Raw genomic sequence first — 23,325 nt, 5'->3', positions numbered from 1 at the left:
TGTCTTTGTCTCTCTCTCTGTCTCCGTCCGCCCCGGCAGAGGCTGAGGTATCTAGTTGTCTTTGTCTCTCTCTCTGTCTCCGTCCGCCCCGGCAGAGGCTGAGGTGTCTAGTTGTCTTTGTCTCTCTCTCCGTCTCCGTCCAGCCCGGCAGAGGCTGAGGTGTCTCATTGTCTTTGTCTCTCTTGTCTCTCTTGTCTCTCGCTCTGTCTCCGTCCGCCCCGGCAGAGGCTGAGGGAATGAACATTGCAATAGAGGCGAGATTAGAATCGGATGTGAATTGGGTGGAGATTGCTTTGCAGACTGAAAATGCCTGAAAATGGAAGATGGAATGGAAGCAGAGGAAGACTGGGGACAGATGAACAATGAGAGAGAAGGTCACAGTTAAAAGGGGGGGGGGTATCATGGTGCTGGGGATGGGGGGTGGCTTAGGGTGGTTGAAGATCAGAATTTGGTCTGATATTTGCATGGAAAATATATATTATTTCGCACTCGGCCTTTTGCGTTCCTTTTAATCAGCATATCATTTGAACATCTCTCCTCTTGAGTGGTTGCTGGAGGATTCGAGAGCCCTACAGCGTGTCTGCGTTTTAGGTCAACCATTAAAGCACTCTGGGTGTTATGTGGCTTTCATTTCACATTCCCTATCATTAGTCACCTCTAAGTGAATTTCATGAGAGCCTACCTCAGTTTCATGAGCCCAAACTGGTTTCACTGCTGAAGTGGGAGCAGACTAATCCCCCCTAATGACTTATGATAGTGATCAGAGCCTGAAACTGTGGACTGCTCATGGGTGTCTAAGACGACTACCTGCTGCTAATCCATAAAACTCCTATCGATGGATGATTACCTACAGTAATGTCGAAGATTTTGTGGGGCTTGTTTCAATATTTGGCGCAGTAAGTTTGCATGAGCTGTTGTCTTGGCTCCCAGACGATTGGAGATCTCCGCCTACCAATCATCTGGGAACTTCTTGTCAAAAATAGTAGTTTTAACGGCCGCTAACAAGCCTACGCCCCCTTGTCAAGTTACCGGAATTGAGGGCCGCTCTAAACACTCTAAATTGGTTCTGCAAAAAAAATCACTCTTATATTGTTTTCACCCAGTTTTAACAACGAAAGCTGGGAGAAAGTTCTCAGTCTCTAGTTGAGCGAAGCGGATAGAGACGAGCTGCTACAGCAAATAAAAATCACAAACAATCCTCCCACAGTTGTAGTTTGTCGACTGCACTCCTCTCTCCAGTTTTTGGTACCAAATGTAATTCATTTCCAAGCAGAGGCCACTATTGCTTGTTGTTGCACTGGGTGTCAGAGAGACAGTTTCCATTAAACATTCATGCGCTTTGCTTTCCTCTTTGGCTCAAAAGGTGTTAGCGTGTTAGCTCTCACAAAGGGACCCTATTGATTCTTGCATTTCTTTTCAACGTGCTCTTCTTCTCTTCTCTTTTCACAGTAGCAAACATTTTGTGGCGAGAGGAAGGTACGTGCGCACTGCTTCTGCTATATTACAAGATACATTAATTATTAAAGAGAGTTAATTGAATTTTGTTTGCAGTGAGATTATTGAACTGCGATGTTCGAGAGTGGTGAAATGATTTGATGTTATGAAAATGGCTAACACTGCTGTAGGGCTTATTTCTGTTGCAGCTGTGAGTATACTGTACAGTGTCAGAGCCTATTTTCAGGAGAATAACCAGACTGTTCTTGTCCCCCAGGTCTTGGAATTGGCAACATGTTCTATGTGTTTTATGAGGACGGTATAAAAGTCATTCAGCCAGTGGCGTGTGAGATACAGCGACACATCAAGCCCAGTGAGAAGCTGCTGGCTATAGAGGTGAGTGGTCCCGAAAAAGACACAAACATTCAGTCTCAATGGCGAAAGGGCTAAGTTACACTAGGTGATTTTAGCGGGCATTTTTTAAAGTCTGACAACACCATCCTGACTGTTAGGGTGAGTCAAAGCTGGTGGTTGGGTGGGCACTTGTGCCTGACCGTCAGCGTAGACCGTAGATGATCCTGTGGTGTGAATGTGCTTAAGACTGGAGAGTCTGATCCCTTCGAACGACTCCAGCTCAGCCCGACAAGTCCCACGAGATTTGTTGTTATTTTGTCGTGCCTCGTCTGGCCGGGCTCATGTAGTGTGAAGCGGTCCAACTCGCTAACAATGAAATCTGAGAGTGATCCTGGCAACAGTCAATGGGAGTTTAGCTCATGGAAAGCTGTAGCTACAACACACTACAGCCTGTAATTGTATTTAAAGTCAGCTGCTCTGGACAAATGGGAAAATGTTTTGGAGTGACAGAATGTGGTAGTGTGTGATTTGTGATCCCCATGACGACGTGCCATATTTTTCATACATAACGTGCATCGCTGTCACTCATATTCTTTGTGCCGTACAGTAAAAGAGCAGGTGTCTAGCTTGAGGACATTTGGACAGCACAAGGCTGTATGTTGTCCCTGTGTTAGTTACAGGTAGGCTAGCAGAGATATGACTGCATTTATGAAGTGTATCATTGTGAATGATCAATATTCAAATCAACCATATGTATATTATATATACACAATATAAGCAAGCTATATACTGTATATATATGTATATATATATATATATATATATATATATATATATATATATATATATATATATATATATATATAGATAAGTATATTTTGCACTCAGCTTTACATTTGCACAAACACCTGCATGGTAGATATTAGGTCCAATATCAGGTGGACATTAGGCATTGAATGTCTAAGACTCTGCCTACCTCTACCTCAGAGGTCAACTCTTCTGTCCATAATACTGTGCTCTTTTGAGCCAATTTAGTCCAGTTTTATTCCAAGACCTCGTGGACTCTGTGTCTCAAAAGAGATTTCCCCCCAGTCGCATTGTGCCTACTTCCACCCTTAAAGAGATGCTCAGTGCAAAAGGCCAATACCAACTTTTCGTTGTAAATATCTCCCTTAGTTCCTATTTTAAACTTTATCTAGCTTTATCTCCCAGGAATACACACCTACAGTGTATCCAAAATGTCCTTTCAGAATCCGTGAGAAAGTAGTTGCCAAGAAAGTTAGAGATGCTAGTAAACAGTAACATTTTTGAGAAATTCGACTTTTCACCAAAAATATGCTCCTCTCAAGGAATCTGAAGCTACAGTAGTTTGATGGATCTCGGCACTGTCTTTGACACTATTGATCACTCTATTCTCCTTGACTGTGCCAGTGTGAATAGGAGGTGCGACCAGCGAAAATCCTGGCGTACTGCTATCGTATGATGGAGTGGAAAAATTGTGTCTTGACGAGCTGAGACCCAGGTCTTAACGCAGCGCAAGGTCGGCGCAGTATTATTCTACCCTCCAGGATGCCCTGCAGCTCAAATCCGCTGAATTAAACAAATTAATTCCACAAATTAACCAAATGAAATTAATTCCGCTTATGTGGTGAAAAGTGCTAGAATAGTGGTCGAAAGAGTATACAACCACGGTACCAAAAAAAAGAAGAAATAATTAAAAACACACCTCTGAATAATTCTGGTAGTTAATTAACCCAGCCCATTTCAGCGTTGCGCAAAGGGGCAAATCTGTTGAATTAGGAAACGACTTGGACACGCCTCCAACTGTGCCAGCGCCCCCTAGCGTCACTGCTGCGCCACATACGCAAGCTACGGGCCCATGTCTCTACTGTACCAGCTCTAGCCAGTACTGGCTTCTTTTTCTCCTTTTTCTCCTCAATAGAACAAACGGACAAATTGTTCTGCATTCCCGACAGGGCAGAGAACTTGGCAAGTTTTTTCGTGTTGAGAATCCTGCTGAGGGCTGGAAGTCAAACATATTTCAACTTTTAGCAAAAGAGCACTGTACTTCAAATTGATTTTTCAATGGACTCAAAGCAACAGCAGGAGCCATGGCCTGTACAAGCCACATTTGTCTGTTTAGCGCTACTGCACCAGCTTAAGAATAAAGAGAGAACCAGGACACAGGGGCTACCTGAGCGTGTTCAGCTAGTCTGACATTTGATTCACTGACAGTCAGACCCACAGTCTGTGGCAGGGGGTTACAGCTCCCGGCGGACCCCTTAGAACCAGGCTCCTCATCGAATCGCCGTTTATCACCGAAGCTTTCAAGCGACAAAATATGCAGAGCGGTTCACTGATAGATACCTGTTAGATTTACCGCTGAATAGGTACCTGTTAGATTTACACGTGTTCTCAAATGGGCGCGCTTTTGCTCTGAGCCGCCTTTCATCCAGGAAGCGGATGATTGGATGGCTGTTATACATAAAGCAGTGCCATGCATGCACAGCTCTCAGCCAGCGTTCCTCTGAGATGTGTGCGCATTAGGATATCAATCACTCTGTGAGCGCTGTGTGATGTCTGTACCAATGCCGTGATAGGGAGTGTGTGTGTGTGTGTGAACACACGCACTCCCGAGCTCAGCCTGCGCCCAGCATGGCACTCACGTTTTCTCTTCATTGATTGATTTGTTTATGGTAATAATGTCCCGGCCGATCCATTATTCTTAACTAGAATATATGGTGTTTTACTCTGATGCACACGGTATCGGGGAGAACGGCGCGCTGCACAATTGCAGTGAGGCCACCCCCAGGAAGTGTCCCCATTGTTATGAAGCTTCCCTCTTCATCCAAGGACAAAAGCTTGTCTTTTTCTCCCTGCCAGCAACATTTTGAATAATGTTTTGTCCAGGTACAATGGACAAAATGCAGTGTCTACACACCACAGCACATACAGTAAAGCACAGTGCTGTGTGGTGTTTGTGCTTAGACAATTCTGAGCCTTTCATAAGGAGGGAATTGTTTGTTTGTTTGTCATGTTTATTTCGAATATGTATATGTAAACAAAACAGACAATATACGGGGCCTTCAAAATTACATGTTAACAAGTCGATTGTTGGTGTGTATATGGTATATTTTGTTTGTTTCATCTCTGCTGAGGCAATAACACTGTGATTCTGAAAAGTTTCATTCCAATTGAGTTATCCACCATTTTAAATTATGTGGTCCCTATTGACAAAGTGATTACTGGAATGAATGGACTGTAGTCACAATTTGTGGGTTTATCCTTAATTTTTTTAGATCTGAATTGGGCTTTTGTATTAATTTTATTATATATATTTATATGCACACACTGGATTATGGCATAAATAACATTTTGGAATGAAACCTTTTATGTATATACACCATGGGAGCATAGAAATAAGTGAGTCTAGTTTTTCCAGTGTATATTTTACAAAAGAGTTCCTCTTTTTTGACACATTGGATGTGGCTGCTTCGCTGTTTTCCACAGCTTTGCTCCCCAAAGACCACTGAAGTTGTCTGGCACATTCTGCATTAGCACTACAAATCATCAAGTGGCTTAACCGGAGAATGTCAGAAACCTCATATTTCTCAATGCAGACCTTTAAATGTCATTATTCACAAGTGCCAAGATTTTAATCCCTTTCAAAAAATATTTCTCTGTAATATTTTCAGTTTCTGTTCAAAATATACTGTAAAATCAGGCATAAGGTCCTCCATATTGCTGTGTGACAGGAGCACTATCAACATGAGATGCAGTAAGGCTGTTTACTGATTCCATGAAAAATATATACAGTACTGCATCTAAAGCTGCTTCCTGGATGAGAATGTAGGCATTGCATAGAGAAAATAAACAACAACATCTTTGCTGTCTTCGGAGGCTGTCAGTTACAGTACAACATAAATCACACAGTCGTACTATATCCCCCCACCCACACACACACATGCACACACAGAGATGTACACAACACACACAAACACGGGTAGATTATTGTCTCCTCCATTCAGATGTTGGATTTTACACCTCTTAAAGGTGCAATATGTGAGACATTTATTGCCCCGTAGCACAAAATTACCATCTGCTGGGGTTTGATAGGGTTGTTGATCAATACCAAAATCAATACCAATAACAATATCAATATACATGAAGGTGCAGCCATTTCTGGCTTGCAATACTTCTCAAGCCAGAGAATCAAATAACCAAACCAGCAGTATTATTACATTATTTTGCATCTTTTTTTTTCTTCCATATTTTATTTTCCATTTTTGTCGGAACACACAAACAAAATAAGACGAACAGGCTCAGACACAGGAAAAGAAAAGAAAAAGCATACGTACATCATCGACATTCAATATTACAACATGGTGCTACCAGCCGCATAAGGTGCTAATACTATGTGCTTGTAAGAGATGTTATGCATGGGATCCCACGCAATGGGTCCATGAGAAACCAGCCAGGCGAGTCAACCATCGCCCCTAACCTCATCGAGGTAGGCTAGAAACAGGTCCCAGATGTTAAGTGGTCCTCAGGAACCTGAGTCTCTCCATCCGTATAACAGAGATCATGTCCGTCAACCACAATTGAAAGAAAGGTGGAGAGGCTGTCACACAGTGGTGAGACAGAAGGGTAAATCTTGTGCAACTTATGCATAGAATAGTGAAGATGGTGAGCGACTTTAAATTGGATCAGCTGGTGTCTACTAACTGAGCAGAGTTGTATCACAGACAGACTCCTATTCCATATAATGTCAGATAAGTCAATACCAAGTTCCTCCCTGCCACGCTTCTCTAATCCTCTAGAGGCCATGGTGCAGTTGTCAGACATACAAATCTAGAGATGAGATGCTTGGAGTGAGGAGGGCTCAGCAAAACATCGAAAAAAGCATGTTCATTTGGGAGCGCTTCAAAGTCATGAATCTTGGATCGGACATAATCTCTGACTTGTAGGTATGTGAGCCAGTGCATGTTGGGCAACTCAAATTTCCTCTTCAGAAGATCAAAAAATGCGAAATGACCATCTATGTATAGGTCTCTGATGGAAACCAGCCCCTTCTCACTCCAGGCATGGTAGGTTTTGTCTAACAGTGAAGGTAAAAAAAGAGTGATTAAGACAAATGTGTGTGTGGACAGAAACATCTGGTAGACTCAAAACACTCCTAACTGGTTTTTTCATAACAAAACTTAAATTGTGTAAAGTCCCTGTCCCTCTCTAGCTTAGAAAATAACATGGCCTGCAGAGAGGAGTTGGCAATAGAGCTGGCCTCCATTTTCAGCCACAGGGGGCCCCGAGAGTTAAATTGCCAGGAGTCCCTTGAGGCCAAACAAAACATTAGAGCCCAAACATTCATTATTTAGCATCTTGATATATCACTTCAACTGTCATTTACTTGATAGTAGTGCAGTGATCTCTGTCTTATTCTGACTTGTTTCAAGATATTCGCACTCATTTCTAGAAGATTCCTGAAACCAGTGAAACGGCACTGGAAACGAGCAGAGATATCTCACGTCATTAGTGGAATGCTTCACTTGGTTTAAGAAAAATAAACGTGAACATTTCAAGGCTGCAGACTTAAATGACCTGTTAAGGTGGACTTGTACTGGGTTGTCTCTATTGTGAAAATGTAGTGGACAGGAGGGGGGGAGGGCTGTAGCAGTTGTTGCTATCCCCACCGTTTGCCAATAGAGGTTGCTAAAGGTCATAGATTAATGAATGTCTCTTTAACTGAGAGAGGGTTGGCATGTGGGCAGACTGTCTGTCACTGCCTCTGTGACGGTGAATGAGAAAGAGTTCATGCTGCCACGCCGGAGCTCTCCATTCATCTTGGCTGCCAACGGCTCCCTAAATCGTCCCCACTACAGAGACGACTGGGTTCAGCCCAGAGGCGTGGAGGGGGCCGGGAAAGGGGGAGGAAGGTGCGGGGACAGAGGCCTGGAGGGGGGTGTGGGGGGGAGGAAGGTGTGGGGACAGAGGCGTGGAGGGGGGTGTGGGGGGGAGGAAGGTGCGGGGACAGAGGCGTGGAGGGGACCGGGGGGGGGAGGAAGGTGCGGGGACAGAGGCGTGGAGGGGGGTGTGGGGGGGAGGAAGGTGCGGGGACAGAGGCGTGGAGGGGACCGGGGGGGGGGAAGGTGCGGGGACAGAGGCGTGGAGGGGACCGGGGGGGGGAGGAAGGTGCGGGGACAGAGGCGTGGAGGGGACCGGGGGGAGGAGGAAGGTGCGGGGACAGAGGCGTGGAGGGGACCGGGGGGGGGGGAAGGTGCGGGGACAGAGGCGTGGAGGGGACCGGGGGGGGGAGGAAGGTGCGGGGACAGAGGCGTGGAGGGGACCGGGGGGGGGAGGAAGGTGCGGGGACAGAGGCATGGAGGGGGGTGTGGGGGGGAGGAAGGTGCAGGGACAGAAGGCGAGCGGCGCGCTGCCGGTACTGGAAGCTAAACAGTCACAGAACGTCTGCAGGCTTTGTTCTGTGGATTAAGCCCGGACAAACGGGAGCGATTGCAGAGATTTTTGCAGGACCTAGCAGAGCTCATTTATCTAAGTTGCCAAGATAACACTTCTCACATCAGGATAGGTGATTTTATTTTATTTTATTTAACCTTTATTTAAACAGGTAAAAACACATTGAGACCGAGGTCTCATTTTCAAGTGTGACCTGATAAGACTACAAGTAGTAAACAACGCAGAATAATGATTGGGGTGGAGATAATTGGTTTTTAACGAGACATATTTCCCTGTGTTATGAAAAACGATCATTTAACAGGGTGTGTGTGTGTGTTTGTGTTTTTCAGGAGGAGGTGTGCCCCAACTCAGCAGGAGAGGCGGTCCAGAGATGTGTGTGGTCATCAGCGGTCAACGTCAAGGACAAGTTTATTTATGTGACACAGCCAACCTTGGGCCGAGTGCTCATAGTTGACATCCAGTCTCAGAAGGCTGTCCAGGTAATTTCCACACCAAATTGGAAAACCGGGTTCATGTCCACACGAGCACAATGTGTTTCGTGAAAAGCGCAATTAATAAGAAGCATGTTTGTGCCTTTTGTAAAAGGTTCTCTCTGCCAGGGAAGGGAAAGCCTCATTCCATCTTTCCCAACAAAGCTCAAGGTTGCAAATGTAAAATAGGAATCTTTTTTTCTTCTTCTATTTGAATTATTTCTCCCAGGGTCATGTCTGAAATCTATAATGACTGTAAGGTGATAGAACACGACCTATGTCACAACAACTGTCGATAGTCCATCACTGTACGTGGGTTATGGCTATTTGCTTTGATTGATTTGGCTGAATGAAGGACACATTCTTTTCATGAAAATATCCCGTTCGACCCAGGATTCATTTTGATACAATACAATACATTGTCCTTCATCCACAAATTCAATTATCTGAGAGCTTTGGGCTTGGACGTGCTCAAACTTTCTTCCAAACTTCTGTTTTTGGTTTCTCTATGTGGAAACAGCTACTGGTGCACATGAGGGAAGGTGTGGAATTTAATTTTCTACTCGAATAATAATACACTTGGTGCTGTGGGGTACCTTTTCAAACCAGTGTGACAAGCAATTGATAATCAGCTCCTATAGGTGTGCGTTAAACAATTTTAATACATGACGTGGAGGCGAAGAACCTCCGCGAAGTGCATTCAAATGGTTTTACGCACACCTAGGAGTTGATTATCCCGCTTATACCATGGTCATTTACCAACAATATAAAACAATTGCATTCGCAGATTTTTGGTGCAAGTTTAGCAATCAAAATCGAAAGTTTTTCACAAACCATAACTGTTTACCTAGCAACACCTGGGAAACCGACTAATACCTGGAACAATCATTCCCATCCCTTCAGCTTGTCATGCAATGGGAACGTTGTTCACCCTTCCAGTACATAAGACGAGCCTTGGATATGAACCGGTATGGCGCTGGGAAGTCCGCTCAGCTCATAGAAGAACCCTTTCATTGGCTCAGCTGAGCCAGAAAGTGAACGGAAACAGCTGCGCAGGTTGGGTAGCTGATGAATTTACATAGACCATAATATAAAGGGTTTTGCAGACCACAGAGAAATATTATTCAAGAATTAAAAAGGGGGGGGGGCATCTTTGTTGGAGCAGCGACTGGGGCCGCTTAGACAGGGGGAAATTGGACATGCAAAAGTGGGTGAAATGGGGGTAAATAATATTAATAATGATTACAAAACCGACCCATACAACAGGATGAAAACTGGTACATATTTGTTTGATGATGTAATGATTACAGATTACAGGGTTCTGTCTCATGTGACCCATCCCGGTTGAGATATGACGAAATCTGTTTCGCACTGGTCCAAAGCCCTGGCAATGCATCACTTATGCTCTGTTCCACTTGAGCTGACAATCTGTCAGATACCGTTTTGTCAGCTTCAAGATGAGCCTTCTCACCTTCAAGTCCACCGCTAACCCCCCCACACCTTCTCCTGGTGACCCATAACCCCACCTCTCCATAGCTGTCGTAACCTGCCACGCCTTCATAGATATTGTAACACGGCCAACCCGACATTTTTCTTCATAGACAGTGTGAAGAGGCTCTGCCATAACCCTGCGATTTATTTTTCCTCTGGGAATGTCAGCTTGCGAGGCTGGCACAGATCTTACAGCACAGTGAACAGCACAGCCCAGAGTGCATTGGCCAGTGAACACCAGTTAAATCGCCAGTGTCACGCGGGTCACGGGGGTCTCTGGGTGTGTCGGCTTAATCCACCGGGTCCCTCACATCCCCGTGGACGCTCCTGACATCATGCTCGCTGTTTACAGCTCACAAGGCTCTCAGGGACCTGCTGGTAAGCAGGTTGTTGTCCCAGATAGTGTCGTCACATGCTCATTATTCCTTCGCCTGGAGGTTTAGCTTCATTGCATTGTATTAGCAGTCGCTAATTAACCACCTGAACCTGTCTGCCATCGCAAAAATAGTCAGCGATGAGAGTGGAGCTCTTGTTTTCGTTGCTTTTCCATGTTCACGTTGAATTTTTCGGTTCAGATTGACATGTTTAAAGTACTAATAGTCAGCGAACTGCATTTTGAAGCTTGTACCCAATTAAATGCACAGTGAACCCTTTTTAAGAAACAGATTGTTTTATTGCATGTTGTCACCAATTAACTTCAAACTAGGCGTGCAGAAGAAAACCTTAAAATAGACACAATGCTTCCTGTTGTTGTTGTTCATTTCTGACACATCCACTGTGGCTGCTGTTACAGGAGCATATTGGCTGAGCATCTTCTTAATCCACCTCAGCCAGAGACAAGTTGTTATTTAAAGGCGGGGGAGAAACAACACAAACACCTGTTTTCTCCAGTGACTTGCAGATTAGTTAGGATTGGACAGATATTCTTGTCGTCTAAGGGGATTTGGGAGATACACGATTGCGACAATTTTCTTGAAAGCATGATGATTGCTTTTCTTTGGGTGCACTTGACGTAAAAGCTATCTCATGCATGGCTTTCCCTTTTCCCTTTGACCTCGCTGTCAATCTGCTCTCAGGCGGACATAACGAGGAGAGGCACTTGCGACTCATCTGTTTTTTTCTGACTTGGAATATTGCAAGCAGGTGTCAAGGAATGGATCCAGATTGAAAGCAATTACTTCAGTGTGGTATAGCAATTGTGTCTGTCACCACTTGATTTGAAATGCAGCTCAATACGTTTTAAACCTCATCCACAAAACACGCGCGCGCGCGCACACACGCACACACCTACACACACACACACACACACTCCAGTCAACCCCATCTGTCTGCAGGAAAGTTTTCAAATGCATTACCACCGCACATCAAAGGGGGATCTGTTCAAAAGCGCCGTCTACATTGACTTGAATTGTTGTTCTGTGGCCCTGTCATCTTAAAGGCCTGCTGTGCCTTGCTTGTGTCTCCTTCCAGACGGTTAACACAGACCCTTATCCTGTGAAGCTGCACTATGACAAATCCCACGACCAGGTGTGGCTGCTCAGCTGGGGAGACGCGGAGAAGAACTTCCCCACTCTCCAGGTAAGCAATTACAGTCGGTCTAATTAATTGTTTATTGCATTCAAATGTAATTACTTTGAGTGTGTTGTCTTTATTGAGATGGCAAAGGAGACACAGGAGGTTAGACACAGGAGAGGTGGTTCTGTCAGGATTTGATCCCGGGTCAAACAGGGGTTCATGGCGTCTCCAGAAATGGGATGTTCAACATGCCGTGTTCACATCATGTGGGATTTATAGTAAAAGTACGAGCTGCCGACGGTTCATATCAATCCTACTGGCAATAGAGCACCGCAGGAATGAGGCCGGAAGTAGCATTTGGATCTTACAGGGGAAAAGTCAATGGGGTTTTAGAATGGGGATTTCACTTAAATGCATAAAATAAGGTCTGTGGTTAACAAAAGTGTATGGGAGCGGTAATTCGGGTTCAGCAGGATAATCTTCACAAACGTGAATCACTTTTATGGCTTTTGGAATATAAATGCGTTCGTGAAGATTATCCTGCTGAACCCAAATTACCGCTCTCATAAACTTTTGTGAACCACAGACCTTATTTTATGCATTTAAGTGGAATCCCCATTCTAAAACCCCATTGACTTTCCCCCGTAAGATCCAACATGGCCGGGACTTCCGCCTTCCGACTACAAAAATACATCATCCCTGCGGTGGTACTCTGTTACAAGCAGGATTGTCAGGATTTTTTCAGAGCGTGTGTCAACGCAGGTGAAATGATCAGTTACAGTATATTCACACTGTTACTATCAAGTCTACTCACCAAAAGCGAGCAATATCTGCTGCAGGTTCATTTTAAAGTAACTTGTTCATAACAACACAACAACTCACACTTACGATTGCCATCTTGGATGTGGCCGTTCGGAGTATTACACATGAACGCCTCCAAGTTGTATCAGCGAGGTGTCATCCTGTTCTTCCATTTTTCTCAAATATGATTGTGAACGCAATATTAATCACGACATCATCTCTGGGATCTAATTTTTTCTGTCGTTAATTTGTGTGTCACGCCTGACGAGGGGCAATTAACTCATTGAATGCCATGGACGGACATGTTCGTCATTTCAAGTAGTAACGTAGAGTGCCAAGGACGGACATGTTCGTCAATTGCGTTTTTTGACGGTGGGGCGTCGATCAAAGCCTTCTGCCTCTCCTGTACAAATATTATAGCTATTGGAGGTCTATAACCTATTTTACAGAACCCTTAGGTGGCGACAGTGCTCTCCACATAACAGAAAGGCAAGGAAAAAACAAAGAAGAAGTCGTTATGGAAACGGAAATCGCATCGCATCCGTATGCATCGATATGCTGAAGCACGTTACTGCAGCTGTGCCTGCAGCAGCCAATCTGCTCCCACAATTGAGCCGCTCCGTGTCGGTTGCGACAGCACGACAGCACATCCACACCGTGGAGTTGTTATTCTCAACTGGAAGCATCGTTGCCGGTGACAAACACACGCGGAACGCTGTAAAAAAGCTGGATGTCGCGGGTGGCACAGCAAACTCAGCAGAGAGCCACCACAGACAGGAGGAGGAGTGTGCAGTTGAGGCGAGGCGGGGCGGGGCGGGGGGGGGGGGCACGCAGAGCAGCACGCAACACCCAGACAGACCCAGGCAGCAGGACAGGATTGACAAACGCAAGCCAGAATATCCGATGCCCACCAGCAGCAAGCTTCAGAGTCAGTGATGTGCTTGAAATGTTTAATTTCACAAAAGGCCAATTATCTCAGCTTCTAGAAAAAAATTGATGTTTTTGGATGAATCAAGCTATTTTCTCCGGCTCATAACTAAAGAACGGAAAATGGGATCAATATACTTTTTTTTGCAGATGATAGAATAGAGTCTCATCGTTCTTTGTGCGTGTTCAGTGTTTACATAGTAATATCACACAATATTCTGTGGGCCTCGAGAAATCACTGAAAACGCTCTGAAACTCTGGCACTGGGAGCGTCCGTTCTCCAAAAGTGGCTGGCACTCAATGAGTTAATACTCTCAGATGATATGACACAAATACATTTTCAATATCATGTTAATTGCTACAAATGGAATCAATTGCTATGCAGTATAATTGGAATTTCAAAATGTCTACTGTAGGTTTGATTACTAGTGTCTGTCTGCTGAGAGACATATTCAAGCCCATCAATTCTAGTGTTATCAGTGTTTTTGTTTAGTTTGTTTGTTTTTGGTGTGGTTCTGAGCTAAGGCACGTTCCTTTGTGGCCCAATTAAAGTAAATCCTGCCTGCACACTCTTATACAAAAACAAGCACATGTCCGCAAGCTCCCATGCATGTGTAAACATACCGCGTTTGTCTGGTGAATACCTTGTGTCTCCAGAATGTCAACTTTTCAGAACCTAAAAAAACAGCCTTGTTTTTACCTTAACGACCATGCATTTTTGAGTTTAATTGGTTTTGAACATGATTCATAAACCCAAGGGACGTAGAATTTTCTCACCCCACAGAGGAGCAAGTAATAGGAGGAGCAATTAGGAGGTTTTCACCCAGAATGACAACATTTAGATTCAGCTCACACTAGCCCCTCCCGCTGTGATTCTGTCAGAAATGATCCAGGCAAGCAGGGCGAAAGATTGAATAGTTTCATTTCAAAACAATGTATCCACTTTGGGAAAATAAATGCTACCTGAAATCCATCTGCCAATCAATACTTTATATTAATAGAAATCTCTCAAATGCTTTATTTTCTATGTCAGCAATCATTTTGTCTGAGTCGATGCTATTGGCCGGTGGATATTGTATTTTCGATTGAAACTCTTCATATCAAACACCCCCCCCCCCCCCCCCCCTCCCCCGTGCCTTGGTACACCCAGGTGATCAATCAGGCCAGTGGAAGGGTTTCCCACCACACCGTCCACACCCAGCCGGTCGGCAGGCGCTTCGACAGGGTGGACGACTTCTTCATTCCTGCCTCCAGCCTCATCATTAACCACATCAGGTATGTGCTGTATGTCTTATTGTATGTGTCATCCAAGAAAAAAATCACCCCATTGGCCGATTTAATTGAATTGTTGCCTGAAAAATAAGATGTTAAGTCCTAGTTAATAGTTAAAAATGTATTGAGCTAAAGACCATATAATAAAAACCACTGACAACTTTTTATAACGAAAAGGTAAGTCTTCTTAGTCCAGCGAGCAAGACCTCCCATCCAGCTGTAGATGGAGGCAGACGGTCTAGAAAGCGGAAGGAGCTGAGCTGTGCTGTAATCAGACCTGCACTCAACTTTTGAGCAGTACGTTTTATTGGTTGCCAGATATGTCACTCAAACATCATTAATTTGCTAAACACCAGGCATGTACTGTACCTGATGGTACATGATAGTGAATGATTTGATGCCCGTCCTGTGGACCAAGCAGTGAAGGCAGCTGTACGCCAGCTTGCTCTTGTTTTGAAAGCTGCACAGGTTGTTTATGTCCCCTCTAAAAAGACATGTGCACACACACAGTGTACATGAACCTTTACAAATCGAATCAGCTGTAACGTTTGCACCTGTTGACATTTTCTCTCTCTCTCGACAATGACAAGACGGATCAGAAGGAAAATGCTCCAATCACAACATCACCTGACTACCCCGATACTAACAGAAAACAGTCAGAGAGTCAGAGAGTGGTTAGGAGCAGGCAACAGTCTTCTTATTTTGGATACTACTCATCACATGCAAAGTGCATGTGATGAGTAGTAAGTGTTGGCATCATTGTCTGTATAAAATATGGTCCACCTGTCTCCACTTCCTACCGCTATGCAAAAGTGGAGCCGAAATACCTGCAATCAGCTGCCATCTTGCTTGTGTGATGTCATTTGGAACCCCGAGTTGGGCTGAACCCCCCTGATGGAGGTTTGAGAGTGCCTGTCACATCTGTCAATCATCCCTTTTTATATCATCAAATAACTCATTAAAAACAAACACATCCGGGGCGTCCTGGTGGCTCACCTGTTAGAACGCGTACCACAAAGGCTTAGTCCTTCACGTGGCCGACCCGGATTCGAATCCAACCCGTGGTGCTTTGCCGCATGCCATCCCCAGAGCCGGCCCTCCCTCCCTATAAGCAAACTAAGCAGCTGCTTAAGGCCCCGCAGCCACCAGGGGGCCCCCGTGGGAAGAAGATGGCAGGGTGCAGTCCATGTTTGACGGCTCTAACTGCAATGTTTTTAGCCTGGCTCCAGACCTTCGAAGCCACGCCCACTCCACAGTTGTGAATTTGGCTCTTCTTGGTCTGGAATCACCATGTGCAAACGCCTTTTGTCCGGTTGGAAATCCAATGACGGATGCTGATTGGCTAACGCCGTTGTCAGTCATCATGCACAAACAGCTGTGGCCAAAGCTAACGTGTCCTATAATGTGGATTCTAGCACGGACCGGTTTATATGACGGACATGTAACTTCCTGGTCAGACATAAAGTAAAGAGTAAAGCACGTTACTGATATTCTGCTCTCTGTCTCATCATTATGTGATCTTAGAGGCATAAAGATTACACAATAACGTGGCTAGCTAATGCTAGCCAGCTTCTCCACGTTAAGCAGCCAACTTTGACCGACTTTCTGCAATGTTTTTAGCCTGGCTCCAGACCTTCGAAGCCACGCCCACTCCACAGTTGTGAATTTGGCTCTTCTTGGTCTGGAATCACCATGTGCAAACGCCTTTTGTCCGGTTGGAAATCCAATGACGGATGCTGATTGGCTAACGCCGTTGTCAGTCATCATGCACAAACAGCTGTGGCCAAAGCTAACGTGTCCTATAATGTGGATTCTAGCACGGACCGGTTTATATGACGGACATGTAACTTCCTGGTCAGACATAAAGTAAAGAGTAAAGCACGTTACTGATATTCTGCTCTCTGTCTCATCATTATGTGATCTTAGAGGCATAAAGATTACACAATAACGTGGCTAGCTAATGCTAGCCAGCTTCTCCACGTTAAGCAGCCAACTTTGACCGACTTTGTACTTGTCGTTTTAACGAACGTCTTATTAGTTACTGCAGTGTACAATAAGACTTATTAGTTACTGCAGTGTACGATAAGACTTATTAGTTACTGCAGTGTACGATAAGACTTATTAGTTACTGCAGTGTACGATAAGACTTACGTTAAAACATCTTATTAGTTACTGCAGTGTACGATAAGACTTACGTTTAAACGACAAGTACAAAGTCGGCCGACTTAGCTGCTTAACGTGCAGAAGCTGGCTAGCATTAGCTAGCTACGTTAGCTTGTGCTTGTGACTACAGTAGCAAGACTGCAGGCGGCTGCCCTGCCGATTGGTTAGGGAAGACCGAAGCCCGCGCCCTCATAGAATGCTCTGAAGTGAGTGCAATCTCAGACGAAGAGGCAATGAGTTTATGAATAGACGATGCAGTTTGAATATCAGGCTACAATGTTTTAGCTAGACTAGCGCAGAGCTTCTGGTATTAGCAGAAACTAGACATCCAGACAAAATCCGTCAGGACCAACCATGTGGGGGATGCCCACTGGGGAGTGGGCATAAAATAGCTGTTTTTTTTTACAAAGGTAAATGGCCAGGACTATTTTCAAACTGGTCCCTTTCCCTCTCACATTAAGATAGGCTATCAAGCTGCAACTTAAATACAACAACCCTGCCTTACAGATTAATCTTTTCCTTCTTATCTGTGTAAGTTCTTTTTCAAACATCCAGGTGATAGAAAGTTTTAAAAATAATTTATTTTTTAAAAACACTGGACTAAAAAAGGCAGAAAACAAAGACGTTTCCGTGTTCATCCAAACACCATCAGTAGTGAATGCAGCAGGAAGTAACTGGCAAATAAAGCACACACACACACACAAACTTTTTAAAACTTTCCCTCTTATACATGGCAATCATTTTGTCCATGTTGCCTCCATGTAATGAATACAAATTGAGGCTGGTCTGGCTGTAATCAAATAGAGTGGCTGTTAATAGAAACCCCTATTGTGTAGTGCTCCATGTTCCACATGGGGTAACCTCTGTATGAATGCCATGTCACAGCAGGCACGCACTTACTGGGGCCATTCAAAAATAATGATAGAGTAAAGCTAAAATATTTGCAATTAAAAAGTGCAAAAGTACAGACAAGCCATATCAAATATAAAAGATGAAATTAGAGTCATTAGACCCGCAGGAGTCTAGCTTTCCAGCCATGTTTGACAAATGTCAGCTAAGAGTTCCAGGGTCCTAAAAACAGTGTCCTGCATGCATGAAAATGTTATTTCAACACTAAGCATTCAGACAAAAACAAAGTACAGAAGTAAAAATGGCAAGTGCAGTCAGCTTTACTTTGACTGTCTCCATGAGTGTATTTAATTAGCAGTATACAAACTGTAATTAGCAGTATAAGAATTGTAATTAGCAGTATAAGAACCATCATGTTGATAGCTCTAGGTACAAATAAAATTCATAAGGGTTATACCAGTATTTTGCATACAGTAGCTGGTTCTACTGTATGAATACTTCACTGTCTATCCACTGCGAGGCAGGGCCCCCAAACTTATCCTGCTTAGGGCCACCAGATGTACAGGGCCGGCCCTGGCCATCCCCTCTCTCTCCCCACCTTTCCAGTCAGCCTAAAGGCAAAAATGCCACACACACATACAAAAAATGTATCTGAAAAATTAGCACTTGAACATACAGTACATCAGCGTGATACGAACTACCTAAAATGACCGAAACCACCTTTGGGAAAATTTTATTTGACATTCTTTTTAGTTCATGGATGACTTTGGTGACAAACAACAACAAAACTCTGCGTATTCCTTTAGAGGGAATATGGGGCAATTGTCCAACTTGAGAGAATCTTTATGCTCAGTAGCTGCAGCTCACCTCTCTAACGTTTTAGCTCATCATCAACAGAGCACGGCCATATGCAGAGCGTATCGACTTGACCCCCGTGGTTTTGACAAGTCATGAGTAGCTGACACTCCCTGGCTTAAGTTGGATCGAGAAAACTGGCAGCTTCCCGACCGCTTGGCTGGAGTCATGGAGAAGCCAAGTGCAAGCAGGAGGGCTGGAGGATTTGAGGATGTTAACGGTCTCCTGCAGAGGAGGGGGAGCGCCGGCTTGCTGGCATGGCTGTAATGAGATCCACCTAGACCTGCCGGGAAGACCGCAGGAAACTGGGCTCACTTTTCTTTGCAATTTTGTGTTTGGAAATTGCACCTTTTACCACTTAATTGCATGTATTTATTATTATTATTATATATATTTTTTTGTAATTCAAATATGTATTGTGTCAACCCGTACGGTACACTGGAGTGCAGTTATACATTTTGATGTGATGTACATTGCAGATAAGTCCAAAATGGCATACATCTAGGAAAATAAAATAAAAAGCACTTTAAAATAAGTTAACAAATAAACAAACAAATGGATAAGAAGGGAATCCCAGGACATAATCATCATTATGAGTTTGTCAGCTTAATATAGTTCCAAAATCAACCCAGGGTGCTGGTAGTGCCTCCTTCCTCTCTGCACTATTCATCTTATCGAGCATTAACTCGTATGAGGCTGTTTATGTCATTGCATCGGCCCATTCACGTAACTCCGATATTATCTAAGTATTACTCTGGAGGCAGTAGTGGTTCCCACCATAATTCTGCTGATAGACACAGCCTTGGTGACACTGGTAATACTAGTCCTAGCCAATTACCCAAACATGTCAAGAATTTCCCCCCAAACAACTGGATATTTCAGAATTCCCAAATAGAATGCAATAGTGTGCCAACCTCCCTCTGACACTTCCAGCACAGGTTATTTTCTAATATGCCCATAGAGTCTTAATGGTGTGCTTGTCATTTTTGTTGAATTTAAGCCTATGCTACTGCTGAACTCACTGTAAACCACTCTCATTCTGACGGTTACATTGATTAAACTATGAAAGGACAAATAAAGAAACATCATTACTTTTTCACATGGAGATTTCACCAGAAAGCTGAAAAGAACTATTTGATGTGTAATTCTATAGCATTTGATGTCGTACAGCTCATTACTGTAGTTATGCAAGACGCCATACTGATGATGGTGACTCTTGCCGGTAATGCTCTTTTGTTGCAAAGCTGCTAGGCTGTTGGTGGTAATTACAGTGTAAGAAAAAACATGTCATACTTTCTCAAAATGAAACATAATTTCAGCTCGGGTCTTACACACTTGGATATGATTGTAAACTTGCTGTCACTTGCCTGCTTTAGATTTCTTCTTCCTGCTCAGTGGGTAGAGCAAAAGCACTGACTGGAAATGTATGAAGTGCACTGTGGTAGCCTTTGTATGGCAAGGCTTATAATAACTGCCAGATAATGCAATAATTTGTCAAAAAAGTAATAGAAAATCTTGCTCTAAATGGGTCAAAACATTTAAGAAAACCTTAATTCAGCTACATTAACTGGCAATTATTACTTTGAAGGGGCACTACTGTAGAGGCACTAATATGTTTTTAACTGATGATGTAATACACTGTAAAAATTGGAAAGCTGTCCAGTGATTTTAAATCTGACAACTACAGTAAGATGATTTCACTAAACAAAATCCTAATTAAGCTTAATAAATCTGTATACAAGATAAAATAACATCATCAGTTCCCCTAAAAAAAAAAAAAAAAAAAACCTTAGTTATTTCTGATGACAGAGGTTACCAGAGCCAGTGAGTATGAAGGTCATAGTCGAAGTAAGCAATAGTCGAATTAAGAGTATTCCGATCATCTAATCATCACACCATGATCAGAGTTTTCGCAGCATTTTGCGAAAACACATACATACGGCAGTCAAACTGCTTGACGACGCATGCTTTTCCAGCTGGCTTTGACATGCCAACAAGACAGCTCCATGTGTTTGGTTTCATCTTGTTAGGCCTACAGTATATACACAGCATATCCTCACTTCTGTCATGGCTTGGAGCATTTTGTTGACACCGGTCAACAAAAAATAAGTCCCGACATTTTGCCCTTAACTTGGTAGAAACTTGACAGAAAGGCGTTCAGGGTAAATCCAGGAGGCAAGCCCCAACGTGGGGACATCATGTGGGCGTGCGTCTTCAGTCATTAATCGGACTATGCTCTGTAACATGTAAACCGGAATATGAATGGGATAATCTAAAGCAGCTCATGTAAACACTTTAATCAAAATATTGTCTAATTTAGATTAAGGTCAATAGTCTGATTATTTCAGTCCATGTAAACGAAGTCAATGACGAACTTGCTTCTCAGTCAGGACAGTACGGCATACTACTGTAGTTAGAGAAACTGTCCTATAACCAAAAGGTGACAGATACAATCCCCCCTCTCATACTGTAAATTGCTCAGGTAAATGTTTGAACTGTGGAATGTAAACCCAAGCTAGTCTTAAGCCAGGCTTAACTCATTATTTGACAGAGGGGAAGACAGTGGCACTGTAGAGACTGTAGAGACAGCTCTCCCAAGTTTTATTACAAACCCAAAGTTTAACAGTGTAAAGGAAAGTAACCATCATTTGAGTGTAAGAGAATGGATCATTATGCTCCTAAAGTACACAAAAAAGCTTTAGATACGTGTGCGTATCGATGTGACTGTGATATATTTGGACAGTTATTGTTTGTTATTGCAGATATTGGGACATTTTAACATAACTGCTGCCTTGAGGCCTGTGATATTGCTCTAGTGTCCTCACCGCCGCTGTTTGTTGGCAGAAATACAGCATAGATGAGTTCATTTCACAGCTAAACAGTATGAGCAGTGTGAACACAAACACATTCTCCAATTTCCTGGGATTGGTTAATGACAGGGGATTCCCCCAGTAGCCACATTATAGCATGCAGGAACTTCTGGTGGCTGACATTCATTAAAAAAACATCGACTTACAGTCAAGCAGCTCTGCCAGTCAGCAAAAAACAAAAACAAACAGCTACTTCTTATTTGTCCCACTGCCACCCTGCAGCTTGAGCTGCCCCTCGCCTATTTTTCACAAATTTCTAATCATCACTCAGACTGCCTTTTGGCAAAACAAGCCAAGTTCGATGTTGATTTCATGTAGATATGCGCTGGAGGATAGGTGAACAAGAATTGCTGTGTTACAGATATCTTTGCGGCGTGCGTTGTTTTGTTTTCTGTTCGCGAGCTTTGCCCTGAGGATCTTTAACTGAACTACAGAGCAAACATTACTTTGGTGTTAAGTGTTCAGAGCTAGTCATATCTAAGCGGAGTATACTGACAAAGATACAATGATCAAACTTGAAATGGCTTTAGTTCTACAGAAGCGTGTACTGGAGCATCAGTGAGAATCTTTCATGCATTAATAATCGTGAGTAGAAACAACAAAGGCAGCTGTCAGTTCGTTTGGCTGAGAGCAGTGCAGGTCTGCTGAGGCTGCCACCCAGCTGTGATCACAGAGAGTCAAACAATGTTTGGTTTCATTATCACACATCAAAAAGTTCTAGCTTTACCCCACTATGAAAATATTGTTTTCACCATGAAAATATTATTTTCATAGTGGTATGAATGCAGAATTGTCTTGACCTTTATACATGTCCTAAGGGCTAATGTACACCGCCTCCGGAACAGATGTGGTACGGCTGCGATCAGACCCACACTCATGTAATCTGTCAGACGGATGCGGGATCCGACAAAAATAGAACGGGTGCGTAATCTTTCGGCATGTATCGCCCATCTATTAACATGGGCGAGAGTCGGTCGATCCGGCAGTTTTACCGGATCCGCAACGCAGCCGTGATGCATCTGGTGTACATTGCCTGTAAGCATGCATGTTACCATTACATCACGGTTGGTGTGCGCTGCCTACAGATCTGTCAAAACAGCCACAAAACTGACATGGCAAAAACTGTTTCAGTGATGTCGGACGGGCCACAGTGGTAACACGAGGTCGTTCAGCCCTACTGATGAGGATAAGGCCATCTTAACAAGTCAGTGGTCCTATTGACGTGAGTTTTTAATATTATATTTTCCTTAAAATATGTCCAAAACAATCTGATGAAAATGTCACTTGTTCTCCAGAGTTTAAACAAATCTTGAAACAAGAGACAGTAGTTTCTTCAGAAAAAGCAATTGTTTCAAAGATATTTTGATTTAAGAAAATTCTTGAGACAAGGTGATTTGCATTATCCTGGTAAAGCTATACTGATCATGCAAACTCACTTTCTGTTTGAGTTCACGTGATCAGGCTAGATTTGCATTGGAAGCAAGTGGAATAATCTCAATTTTATCCACTTGTCAATTTTTCCCCACTTGTTTTAAGAATAATAAGCGTTTGGGCTAAATTAACCAAACATAATAAAGCCCTTGAGGGGGCAGATTGGATATAGTTTCAGACGCGTGTGGAGTCAAACAGACTGTTTGACTGATAGAATGTCGTTATCGTTGAATGCCTCACCAGCAATTCATTTATTCTCATGCTCCAAAATGCTCACCGGTAGACAGAGTAACAGCAGTCCATCAAGCTATGATGTTTCCATTATTATTAATCATCACACTCTGAATTCATGGAAGTACTGCTATAATACACGGTAGAACAACAAACAAACAAATGGTGTAAGACGCGACACGGTCGAA

General features: G+C 43.5%; 1 protein-coding gene across 2 annotated transcripts in view; it reads left to right on the top strand.

The window, feature by feature from the left end:
* Nucleotides 1-23,325, top strand: part of fstl5 (follistatin-like 5) — a gene marked incomplete at both ends in the record, with an annotated part of 182,649 nt that overhangs the window by 155,472 nt on the left and 3,852 nt on the right. For both annotated transcript variants that reach the window (XM_083651485.1, XM_083651484.1), the window contains 5 exons: nucleotides 1,450-1,476; nucleotides 1,712-1,830; nucleotides 8,592-8,741; nucleotides 11,694-11,801; nucleotides 14,617-14,741. In XM_083651485.1, coding sequence (XP_083507611.1) covers nucleotides 1,450-1,476; nucleotides 1,712-1,830; nucleotides 8,592-8,741; nucleotides 11,694-11,801; nucleotides 14,617-14,741 — 529 coding nt within the window. The remainder of the gene's footprint in view (nucleotides 1-1,449; nucleotides 1,477-1,711; nucleotides 1,831-8,591; nucleotides 8,742-11,693; nucleotides 11,802-14,616; nucleotides 14,742-23,325) is intronic.

This window comes from Poromitra crassiceps (genome assembly GCF_964638095.1).
Source record: "Poromitra crassiceps genome assembly, chromosome: 15".
NCBI classification, from domain to species: domain Eukaryota; kingdom Metazoa; phylum Chordata; class Actinopteri; order Beryciformes; family Melamphaidae; genus Poromitra; species Poromitra crassiceps.
Note: the sequence above shows the minus strand (reverse complement) of the source record. Positions and strands in the feature narration are given on the sequence as shown.